At 36.0% G+C, this 12,944-nt stretch overlaps 1 protein-coding gene across 2 annotated transcripts in view; it reads left to right on the top strand.

Moving 5' to 3' along the window:
* The window catches only part of Wdr7 (WD repeat domain 7), a 351,633-nt gene that overhangs the window by 9,209 nt on the left and 329,480 nt on the right, over positions 1 to 12,944 (top strand). For both annotated transcript variants that reach the window (XM_010611541.3, XM_010611542.3), the window contains exon 3: positions 10,716 to 10,887. In XM_010611541.3, coding sequence (XP_010609843.1) covers positions 10,729 to 10,887 — 159 coding nt within the window. In that variant the 5' untranslated portion in view covers positions 10,716 to 10,728. The remainder of the gene's footprint in view (positions 1 to 10,715; positions 10,888 to 12,944) is intronic.

Here is a 12,944-nt window from a genome sequence, read left to right as displayed (position 1 = left end):
ACACACACACACACACAAAACGCCCCCCCCCCGCCTCCAGAAAAGAAAACTCAACCCAAAACAAAACAAAAAACAGAGGTATGCATGTATTGATTAATTTTTGTTTTTGTTTTTGTTTTTTTTTTTGGTAGCGGGGATTGAACTTGGGATCTTGCGCTTGTGAGGCAGGCAGTGGCACCACTGAACTAAATCCCTGGCCCTCACTTAACTCTTTTAAGAATATGCTCAGAAGGCATAGAGCTGGGTCATTTTAGAATTTTGATGGCAACATGAGCAAAAGAAGTAGAAATGAGTGGAGACACAGGGGAGATGAGAGATGTGTGACAAGAAAAAAATTGAAGTTTCTTCTTCTAGATGAAATCTCTTTCCTTTAAAAAATAAGGGCCTGGTAGGAATAGTCTGCTTTTAGCTAAATCAATAATCATTGAAGATGATGCAGTCTGGCACTGGATAGACAAGTCCTGAGTGGGAAAGCTCAGGCAGCCTAATGGCAGCTGCAGAAATGTAAAACATGATTTATGTTCCTCAAAATCTATGAATCACCTTTAAAATTGTGATGTATTTTTGATCGCATAGCTGTGCAGTTCTTCAAAACCTGTAACTCACATGCTCAGAGTTGTTTCAGCAATAAGAAGTGTAGTCTCCTGCCTGTTACCATCTGTTCATTTCACATGTTCCTTTGAAACTGAATACTGGAACTTTCTTTAGCAAAGCAGCCCTAAATTGTCAGGTTCATGGAGAAAATATATATATTTGCCACCAAAATAAGAAAGTATAACATGGTCAGGTGATTAAGTGTTCAGAAGGTAATATCCCTTAACATCTTTTGAGTTGAGAAACTTTGTCCTGAGGAAGCATCTGAGCGCTATAATTTCTTCAGTGTGGCTATGTCATTGGATTATAGTAAACAAAGTCTTCAGTTTTCTTCATGTCTTCAGTAAATTGGTGGCAAAGGCACAAACATGAGTAAAATTGGTAATCACAATGAGCACTGACTTTATCATATCATACTGTGATCTTGTTTTGGATATAGACTTTTGGTTTATTTTTTTGGTACCAGGGATCGAACTTGGGTCCTTGTGCTTGTGAGGCAGGCCTCCAAACCGCTGAGCTAAATCCCCGGCTGGATACAGACTTTTGGCAAATGATGTAGGAATGCTTTCTGAGGATTTAAATAGAGTTTTGCAAACTTTTATAATTTTATTGCTTGTGTGACAAGTATGTTTAGCTATTTAGTGTTTACTCTCTGCTTCTTGTATTCCCTATTGGTAGGTGTTGCTAAGGCCTGTTCTTGTTCATGGCTGTGTATTCTCCTGAGGGAGAATTTGGGTTTGTTTTTGTCTGGAAGTTACAGGAGCCTGCTTGGTACATAGTAAGGACACAGTCTGGTACTGCATTAATGCTCTTGTGAAAATGCCCATGATCCTAGTTTAGAAACACATTTTGTTTTTGTATTTGAGAGTTAGAAAAACAATATGGAGAAATTAGCATTGTTCTGGTATATATCTTAAATGTTTTCCTTTTTTTTTTTGAGACAGGGTCCTGCTGTGTAGCCCAGGCTGGCCTCAAACTCATGGCGATCCTCCTGCCTCACTCTTCCAAGTGCTGGGATTATAGGCATATGCCCCCACGCCCAGCATTATAGTTTTTAGAAATCCCAGGGGGTACCAGTATCATGTTGGATATTGTGGAACAGGATGGCCTTATCAGAGTGTCACTCCATAGGTTATTAATAATTTCAAAGGGAAAAACAGATACATTATAGAGGAAGTATCTGCTAGTCACTAGTCACTAGTCAGATGGTCAAAGTGGCATTACTGTTAGTCGGACAACATGACATTATTTACTTCCTGTGGTGATACTATGCAAAGCGTCCATCACCTATGGAGTATTGCCAAAATGTTGAGAAGCCTAATGATGCCTTTAGATTCATCTTCTAGTTTATAGGAAGAACAGATACTGGACAAACAAGGTAAATGTCCTTATAAAAAGACAATCAGATTTAAAATGTGGAACATTGAGCAAGCAATAGGTTTTTTTGTTGCTTCTTAAAAGAATATGAAAAAAAGAAATGAAGTGGTTCTGTAATTAGCTGAAAGAGACATAACAACTGTGTTAGTCTCTTTGGGCTTCCCTAAGAAAACACCAAAGACCATGTGACTTAAACAACAGAAATTTATTTTCTTAAGATTCTGGAGGTTACAGTCCCAGGTCAAGGTTTGTCAGAGTTTGTTTGCAGATGGCCACCATCTTCTCACTGTGTCCTTACAGTGGTAGAGAGAGAGAAAGTTCTTATGTCCTTTTCTGTTAACGTAAGATCACCAGCCCTGTCACATTAGAGCCCTGCTCTCATGATCTCACTTAAATTTTATCACCTCCCCACAGTCCCTATCTCCAAATACAGCCATGCTGAGGGTTAGGGCTTGAATATGACTTTCAGTCCAAAACAACAACCAACTGTAGAATATAAAACTTGAGTGTTTTATTTACAGGTTTGGAAAAAAGAAAATTATAGAAGATATTTTGTAGACAATTGAAGTGATTTGAATTTGGACTTGATTTGTAGATGTTATTAGAGAATTATTATAGTGTTCCTTATGGTGATTGTGATAATAGTATGTTTTTCCTCAAAAAGATTAAATTAGTATTGTGTGTAAAACACTTCAGACAAGGTTGACACAGTGAGAAATTCATAAATGCTAGGTGTTTTCTCTGTTCATGCAATAAATACATATTGAATTTTAATAAAAGTCAGTATCCTTTTAGGTGCAAGTAAACTACCAGTTTCTGGTGGAATTCAGTTTACCTAAGAATGATTAACAACAACAAAAAAAGAATGATTAACAAAGGTGGTTGGTTTTATCCTTGATGTTATATAATGATTTTACCCTTGAGGAACACAGACTAGTGTGAAATAGACTCGTTTGTAAACAAATAAGTATACACAGAATGTTGACTGTTGTAAACCAAACTTTTGAAAAGTGTAGAGATACCATGGTTGCAAGACTAGTGAAGCGTGGGTTTGAGGACAGGATACTTGCAGCACAGGACCTAGCTTGTGAAAAAAGTATAGGCTAAAGCTAATCCTTGTTCGAGTTAATTGTATTTGGAGAACTCTGGAACTGAGATGTAGCTCAGTGGTAGAGCAATTAACTAGAATGTTCAAGGCCTTGGATTCCACGCCCAGCACTGTAAAACACCTCCCGACCCCAAATCCAAATAAACCAAAAAGAAAATCCTATGTTATATTCATATGTACAATTTTAAAGTAAAATAAAAAAACCTGATAACTTTATCTCTTTACTAACTGTATTTTAATGAAAAACACAAAGGTAGGGAAAGAACCAATAAGACCCAATAATTTATGTTGAAAATTAGGACTTCCCATTAACCCAGACCTTTCTTTTTCCTATTTGCTCCTTTCAGAGGTGGTCATTATTGCTTTTTTTTTAAAGACTTATTTTAAGTGTGTGCATGAGCACATCTACTCCTGTGTATGTGTGTTTGTGTGTGCTTGCTATATATTTTGAAGATTGTCTTATATACCGTAATCTTCAATGTTATTATATCATAATTCATTTAACTCACCCCGAAGTGATAGATGTTGATCTTTCCATGTATCCATTAAAAATTACAGAAATTCTTAAACATATATAAATAGAATAATTTCATGGTCACTGTTGTACTAAGAAGAGTTTCGTTACTTATTTGGGTTCCCTGGAAAGAAGACTGTGAGATGAAAATTAGTACTCAGATTTATTAGGGAGTATTCTTGAGATCAGTTCCCATGGAAAGGAAACATATTTGTCCAACGGTAAAAATTGTGTAGTCATGAGCCTCAGAGGAATCTCAGTGGACCCTTGGGGCAGTTCTGAACTTAGAATGATGGTGGCTGGGAGCCTTTATGCTGCTCTGTTTTTTTGTTTTGTTGTTGTTGTTGTTTTTTTACTTTTGTTTTGGTTTTGGTACTGGGGATCAAACTCAGGATCTTGTGCTTTGAGGCAGATGCAGCGCCACTGAGCTAAATCCCCAGCCCTTAGCTGGGCCTTTATATCTCTGCATCGATCAGTCATTGGATGTGAGATGTCCTGTGACAAAAGGACAAGAGCTTGGCCAGCCATCTGTCTTTGGCTGAGGCTGTCCTTCGTGGGTGTTGACTGACCACACCTATGAGCCCTTCACTCCTGAAGGAGGAGCTTTTGCCTCTTCACCCCTTCCCTCTCTCAAGTGCCACTCCCACACTTCACACAATTTTACCTGGAAGCACTACAGTTGCGCTTATCTTTTAGTGAGTAATGTGTTTGGTAAATTCTTGATCAACTAGATTGCCTGGATGATGAAATTTTCTTGTAAATGGGACTTTGTGGTAAAGACTGTGTAGAATAGTGAAGAGAATTTCATTAGGAGTCAGGAGAACTGTGTGTGCCTCTGTTCTCCAAATCTTGAGAGAGCTGCTAATGGATATAAATGCCCACCAAAATAAAAAATTACAGGATAACAATGAGCTACATTTCTCTCCATTTTAGATTGGGAAGCCAGATTTTATTTATTTATTTATTTTGCCAATTATAAAAGCCTTTCTTCTTCAAACGATTAAATATAAAGAAAGCAAAACAGTAGACCCATATTTCCTAAACTTTTGAAGTGTCTCAGCTTGGCAAAGGCTTGTTCTGTTCTTGTCATTCATGTGGAATACTTATTATTGAATTCTGTGGTGTCATTTTATCGGCAAACCTTCTGAGTTATCATTTCTTTGAGACTAAATTATGCCTCTTTTCCCATTTATCTTCATTTATGCTGTCATTTTACTTTTTCCTTAGCTTTGTGCTCTTCCCTTCCCTTTTTCCTTACCACTTAGATTGGGAAGGAATAGTCTTCTTGCCTAGGTGCTTACATATTTTACCAGCCTCTGTGATTTTAGTCTTCTGTGATGTCTTATATTTTTGTTTTTCTTTCAAATCCTAATCATTTTAGGTAAGCTTCTTGTCACTGTGTACCCAGGCTTATTACAGTAGAATCATGTTTGGTTTCCCTATGTTAATCCAACCTTCCTAGTACTGTATCTGAAAAACAACATATTTCTTCTGTGTTTAGGTACCTACTTACTGGACCATTAAGTCCTTTCACAATCTGGCTCAGCTGAAGATTGGGGTAAAACTTTAGTATTTTCTTCTTTCCCAGAGATTATAGTTAGGAAATTCTAATTAAGTATAAAATAATTTTGTCTCACATATTAGAATTAGAATTTATTGGTGGCTCCTATGTCTATTATCATCATAATATAGTGCTCATCTTTCATTTAGAGAGCTTTTAGTGTTTAAAATGCTTTTTCTTTTCTTTTACCATCAGAGTACTTTTGTGTAAAACCTATATCAAAGTTCATGCGGCATCCTGATCAATTTGATTTGTTGATTTACCAATTTGTAGCTATAGTATCTCTAAAATAGTTTTCATATCCATATTATCATTATTACCATTCCTACTATTCTCACCACTAATAAGCTTTGCAATGAATTTGTTAAAAATGGCCTATGTGGCTAACACTATGTTAAGTATCACCAAGGTGGTGAATATACTGATTGTAGTTTATGTTCTTAGGAAGCTCACAGAGCAGTAAGGACATGGGCGGGGGATGTGCCTCAGTGGTATATCCCTTAGCTGGCCTCGTGAGGCTCTGGGTTCATTCCACAAAATTGAAAGAAAAGAACAACAACAAGGATGACAACAATGACAACAAAACAGTATAGAGAAACAGCTATTGCCAGAATTAAGTAGTGAGATTTGTATTACTTTTGGGCACCATAATACTGCAAAAGCTTTGCTGGACTCAATCTCGATAATCTCCCCCCTCCCTTCGCTTTCTTGACCCCTGTGTAGTCCAGACTTGCTGTGTAGTCCAGGCTTGCCTTGAACTCACTATGCCCAGGCTGGCGTCAAACTTGTGGCTGGACCCAGTGAAGTCTAGGTTAGGGAATCTATCATCTGTGTTCCCGTATGTCTTGAGACTTCATTCATATTCTGTGGTAATTGTTCATTTGCATACTGTATTTATAAGCCCCATCGGATAGTTGAATTGTGCCTGTTTTATTATTTGACTTAATAGGCTAAACCTACTATGTTATAGGTACAAAATAGAAACTTGGGAAGTGCTACTCTTAGTGTACCTACATTATTGTTATGAGATTAGATTTTAATTTGAAAACCATTTTAGTGTTGAGATGGAAGTTTGTAACATTTCTCATAGAGCCATGCAGCACAAATTGCCATTTCACCCTGCACATGCATAATGTGAATTCTGTTTGATAAGCATATACAGCAGTACTTCAGTGGTTTTGTTTTTGGTACTGAACTCAGGGTCTCACACTTTCCAGGCAGGCACTGTAGTGCCAAGCTACATTCCTGGCCTAGTACTTTAGTGTTATGGTGGAAGTTTGTTGAGAGATGTTGGCCTGTGGAAAAGTGCAGCTTTACTAAATATTACTAGACAGTGCTGGAGGAAACCAGAGAGCAGAATGTGAAGAAGTTGCATTATGTGTTTGTTTTTTTTTCTTTTTTCTTTCAGTATTGGGAATTGAACCCAGGGCCTCTGTACTAAATTACATTGTCAGTCCTTCTTCAATGTGAGACAGTGTCCTAAAGTTGCTAAGTTGTCCATATTGGTTTCAAACTTGTGATCCTCCTACCTCAACTTCACAGAAAACAAACGTGTGTGTGTGTGAGTGTGTGTGTGTATTGTTACTGAGCGTCTGCCATGTTTTAGGTATTAATGCTGTTGTATTACATATATGTTCTCTATCTTTATAGCTTTCTGAGAAGAGCTATTATTATCCATCCTTTATAGATGAAGAAACTGACACCTTGAGAGGTGTTGTTGAGATCACAAAAAGAGCCAGTATTATTTTTGTTGTTTATTGATTAAATTAATGCATTTTTATTATTTCTATAGAGAGCTGAAATAAGGGGAAATAGAGAAATAGCTGAAATTAAAGTAGCAAGTAACTAAGAGATGGCTGAAATTTACTTTTTTTGATTGACTGATTGATTGATTGAGATAGGATCTTGCTATGTAGTCCAGGCTGGCCTCGAACTCTCAGTGATCCTTTTGCCCAAGCCTCCCAAGTGCTTGGATTACAGGTGTGCATCACCATGCCTGGCTATGATTTGATTTTTTACTTAAAATGATTCAGTATTAATTTTAACACCTAAAAAGAACACTAAGCATCAGAAATGAGATGGTATGATTAAAGACTGCTAAATTATTGCCAAAATGAGAAAGTAGGATGTAGAACTCTTGATACTTGACTGAAGAGGTTTATTTTAAATATTTTTAGTTAGTAGTCATCTCTCCGTGTAATTTTTTTTTTTTTTTGAGACAGGATCTTGCTGTGCAGTCTCCCAAGTGCTGGGATTACAGGCATGTGCACTGCCATGCCTCACTCTAAATGTAATTTTAAGCCAGAGTTTGATACAAACAAATTAAAATGGAATATTCCTAGTATTTTTGTTTTTAGAATCATCTAATCTTAGAACATATCTTTTATATGATGCTAAAATTTGAAATATAGCATTTTCCCAAATATATTAATTATAAAACATTCTATGTTAGGATAATCTAGATTACATATTACTTAGAGAATATTCTATATTACATATATCACATATGGGATATTTTAGAGCATTATAAGGCAAGCTTTTATTAAGTTATACCACATCAGATTATTTTAGTCATTTGCTTAATTACTTGCTTTAGCCTTTTCTATGAAAATAGGATTTAAAAAAACAGTGTGTCCTGTTCTGTGGTTTGTTTCCTTTCCACTTATTATAGAGCTTTTTTGGGGATATACTCATTTCACTTTAGATAGCAGGTGATAATGTTGGAAACATTAATAATGGGTTGTTTCTGGGCATGACGGTGCACACCTGTAATCCTAACACTCAGGAGGCTGAAGCAGGAGGATTGCCAAGAGTTCCAGCTTGAACTACATAGTGAGACCCTGTCTCAAAAAAAAAAAAAAAATTGTTACCAAATAAATAGACTAGTTGAACGCTTATTAAAAAACTACATGCTCTGGATTTACATTGCTCTTTTTCCTTTTACATGACTCCCTGGTGGTACCAATTTAGTGTGTCTTGGCTCATCAGTTATTCAGTTGAAAGAAATTCAAACTTAGATTCCTGTGATCTGCCTAATTAAATGGTTAGGTCCTAGCTAATTTGCCCATTTGTTGCTTTAAGTGGCTGCCAGTTAATTGGTAGTCTTATTTAATCTTTCTTTGACATATATTATTATGTCATTATGGAATACTATCTTTTATTTCACATAATTTCACTAGTGCTTCTGGTAACTTTTTTAAAATTTCATTTTTAGTAGGTTTTTAAGGTTTTAGGAAAAAAAGTATTTTCAGGTATATAGTGCCGTATACTGTACGCCTTCATCCTGGATCTATGTATTTACATTTTGTTTAAGCCAGTATTCCCTCAGTATTAGTTGTCAGGTATCACTGTTCTTTCCAGAGCTTACCAGAGTGTGTTCAGTGCTTTGAGTTTGCTTAGTTACTTCAGAGAGATCTTCTTTGATGATATATTTAAAGCTGAGTGTTGTCACTATCGAAAAATGAACTCCTTCCAGATTTCTTGTCCAGAATGTCATTGTTGGATATGTCTGTACTGCCAGGAACATGCTGTTCTAAATTTATTAAAATTGGTTCAGACCTTAGTTTCTTTTTCTAATATAAAATAGGAATATAGAAATAATTGTTAGTATCATGGTAATTTATGAAACTTTTATGACAAAAATACAGTTTTATTAATAGGAAATAAATTTTGCATTTTTTTCTTTAAGTATTTTCTCTTGGTTTTTTTGTTTGTTTGTTTGTTTTTTTTGGTACCGGGAATTGAACTTGGGTCTTTGCACTTGCAAGGCAGGCCACCAAACCGCTGAGCTAAATCCCCGACCCAAGTATTTTCTCTTTTGGGAAAACTGATGAAAGTTCTGCATTCGAACAACAACAACAAAAAAGATACAACATAGGTTGTTTTTAGTAAGCTTCCAGGATACTTCATACTTTTTTTACCTGCCCTATTTTTTCTTTAATGATCGTTTCTTTGGATTGACCATCTCTTTTTTGGATGTGTGTGACCCTCTAGTATCTGATACCTAGCAGTCCTCTTTCCTGTAGAGCCTTCTTTGATGATTCTAGCATTTTTTTCTCTCTACTTTCTCTGAACTATTCAAGTTTTCATTTTTAGTCTCATAGTTTGTAGCACTTACATGTTTCATCAAATAAATTTTAATTTTGCTTTTTGAGAAATCACTTCCTTGTGTTTTGACCTCCTTCCAGAAATATACTGTGGCATACACCTCATCTCAAATTTAAATCCCCTTACCAAAATGATGTTCTTATTTTGGAGAGATGAATTAAAAAATAATTTCTTTTTCCTTCAAGGTTCAGCACTTACAACAAAGGACATTCATGACCTTCAGACATACTAGGTTTGGAATAAATCTGGTTCAATGAGTTTCTTAGTAACCATACTCTTTTTTAAGCCAGGATGTCTCTCGTTTTTTTTTTTTTTTTTTTTTTTTTTTTTTTTTTTTTTGGTACCGGGGATTGAACTCAGGTCCTTGCACTTGTGAGGCAGGCAGCGGAACCACTGAGCTAAATCCCCAGCGGATAACCATACTCTTTTTAATGCTTAGCAAAGAAGGAAACAATTCAGAGCTTTTTGTGGGCATTGCTTGGAGACCTTCACTAGTAGCACAGTAGATTGAGAAAGACCACAGACTGGAGTCAGGTTGCGTGGGCTGTGATTTGAATTCATTTCTTGTCACCTTGTGACTACCTCAGAGTCTTAGTCTGTGAAATAAGGATGGATAACCATACTCTTTTTAATGCTTAGCAAAGAAGGAAACAATTCAGAGCTTTTTGTGGGCATTGCTTGGAGACCTTCACTAGTAGCACAGTAGATTGAGAAAGACCACAGACTGGAGTCAGGTTGCGTGGGCTGTGATTTGAATTCATTTCTTGTCACCTTGTGACTACCTCAGAGTCTTAGTCTGTGAAATAAGGATGATCCTAATACTTAGCCAGTCATTCATTATGAGGCATAATTGATATTATGTATTTATACACATACTATTTAAAAGAGTTTTTGGAACTTTGGAAGTTCTTTATTATCTCCTTTAGTAGTATTGGGACAGCCTGTGTGAACTGGACTTTCTGAGAACTATTTTTATGTTGGGCTTGTCTTAGTTGTGGAGGCAGAAGACTTGTGATCAGAAGGTAAGGATTTGAACTTGGGCTCCATCATTTGCTAGTTCTGGGACTCAGGGTAGCTAATACTTATGCTGCATTTTGTACCCTGCCAACCTGGAGAGATTGTTTTCAGATTTGAAAAGAAAGAGTACATATGAAAGTACTTCATAAACTGTTAAGTGCTAAATAAATATGAATACTGAAACCATTGGCCATTCATTAATGAGACTGTGAATGCCTATAGTGAAGACCTGTGTCTAATTTTTAAAGTACCTGAATCCAGGAGCAGAGATGATAAATTTGTCATTTTGTTTGAGAATAGGAAGTTTTTTAGGGTCTAAAATTTACTACCAGGTATATATGCTTATTTTTCAATTGCACACATTGATTTCATAATAAAGTTATATAACATGTTTAGGTGGGAAATATTGTAATAGCTGACAATATTTTTATTTTCAGGTTTGAAAATACAATGGCAGGAAACAGCCTTGTTCTACCCATTGTTCTGTGGGGCCGCAAAGCACCAACACATTGCATCTCAACAGTACTTTTAACAGATGATGGGGCCACAATCATAACAGGATGCCACGATGGACAGATATGTCTCTGGGATCTCTCAGTAGAATTGGAAGTGAGTATTTGAAATGTCTCATGTACATTTAAATATAAGAGGATAAGGGCCATAGATGTAGCTTAGTGGCGCTGTACCTGCCTGGCAAGATGAGGTCCTGAGTTCTATGCCTGGTACCAAAAAAAGAGGCTACTTGTTGGAAATTTATACATGGGAGGCTGGAGATGTAGCTCAATTCTAGAGCCGTCCTAGCACATGCAAGACTCTGGGTTTGACTCCCAGTACTGGAAAAAAAACAGTTATGCAGAATAATACTTGGGTTATAATATATAATATGTTTTGATTAAAATCCATAATATGCACATTGGCTACATTATTCATCAGAATTCATATCTTACAATTCTCAAAAGCGTAGTATGTACCTTGAGTGGTTTAATATTTGTTCCATTTAGAATATTTCAAAAGATTGTGACCCATTTCATTCTTCAGGAGGTTTCCAAAACATTATTAAAAATAGTTTAAAGCCAGAAAAAAACAACAAAACAAACAAACAAAAAAAGGCTGGGGATTTAGCTCAGTGGTTCTGCCGCCTGCCTGGCAAGCATGAGGACCCAAGTTCGATCCCCAGTACCAAAAAATAAAAAAATAGTTTAAAGCATCAATACTTTCTAATGTAAATGCTTTGAAGTGGGAAAACATTTTATAAAAGGTAAATTTTATTGTATTGATTTTTACAATCCTATGTATTTATTGTCATTCATTATTACAATGGAGTACTCTGTAGTCTGCTTTCAGGCTCCTCAGTGGATAAGGTGAGGAGAATATGAGTTGGAGACATGCATGCACACACACACAGACACGCACACACACACACACACACACACACACACACACACACACACACACACATATTGATACCTCCAATTCCAGTATAGTACATAGGATTTATTCTGGTTTTCTTTCTATATTTGTAACTCCTGTCTTTGACAGCAATTCCTAGGAATTTTCTGTAAAAGAAAACAGAAAATGGAAAGATAGGTGGTATGGAATATTGGAATATGGGTCAAAAAAGTTTTTCTTAACACATTTTTTTGGTAATAGCCTTATTGAGATATAATTAACATATCATGTAATTCACTACCTTAAAAGTATAAATTTTAACATTTTTTCAGTATATTTATAGAGCTGTGCAGTCATCACCAGTCAATTTTAGAATTTTTTCATCACCTCAGAAATACACTTGTCCCCTTTAACTGTCCCCCCAATATTCCCATTCTCCTTAGGCATCCAATAATCTATTTTTTTGTCTATTTCTTTGACTACTCTGGACATATCATATAATGGAATCATATGAGGCAGTATGTAAATTTTTTTTAATGGCTTGTTTTTTCCAATTAACATAATGTTTTCTATTTAAAAATTTTTTTGATCCTTTGAGACAGGGTGTCACTATGGAGTTAGGGTTGGCCTTGAACTCACTAGTAGCCCAGGATGCCCTTGAAGTCGGCCTCAGCCTCCCAGTGCAGGATTGCAGGTGTGCACCACCATGCTTAGCTCCCTTTAGCTATTTTAAAATTGTGCTATTTGTCTTCTTAAAAAAATTGAATTATAAGAATTCTTTATATATCTTAAATAAAAATCCCCTATCAGCTACATGATTTGCAGATATTTTCAACCCGTTTATGGGTTGTCTTTTAACTTTTTTGATTGTATTCTTTGAAGCACAGACTATTTTAATTTTAGGAAGTCTATTTTTTCTTTATTGTGATTTTGTTGTCATATTTAAGAAATAGTTAGGGCCGGGGTTTTAGCTCAGTGGTTCTTCCACCTGCCTCGCAAGTGCAAGGTCCTGAGTTCGATCCCCGGTAACAAAAAAAAGGAAGAGCAAGAAATTGTTGTAAATTTAAGGTCATGAAGATTTCTCCTTGTATTGTTTTCCTGGTAGTCATATAGTTGTACCTTCTACATTTAAGTCTTTGTTTCGTATTATTTTTTATCTGTAATAAGATATAGAACCCTGACTACATTCACTTACATGTGTCCTTCCAAGTGTTTCAGCACCTTTTGTTACAAAGATTGTTCAGGATGGTACTGGTATAATTGGGAAAAATCAGTTA

The sequence above is a fragment of the Fukomys damarensis genome, unplaced genomic scaffold (genome assembly GCF_012274545.1).
Source record: "Fukomys damarensis isolate Sample0158 unplaced genomic scaffold, DMR_v1.0_HiC HiC_scaffold_30, whole genome shotgun sequence".
Lineage (NCBI taxonomy): Eukaryota > Metazoa > Chordata > Mammalia > Rodentia > Bathyergidae > Fukomys > Fukomys damarensis.
Note: the sequence above shows the minus strand (reverse complement) of the source record. Positions and strands in the feature narration are given on the sequence as shown.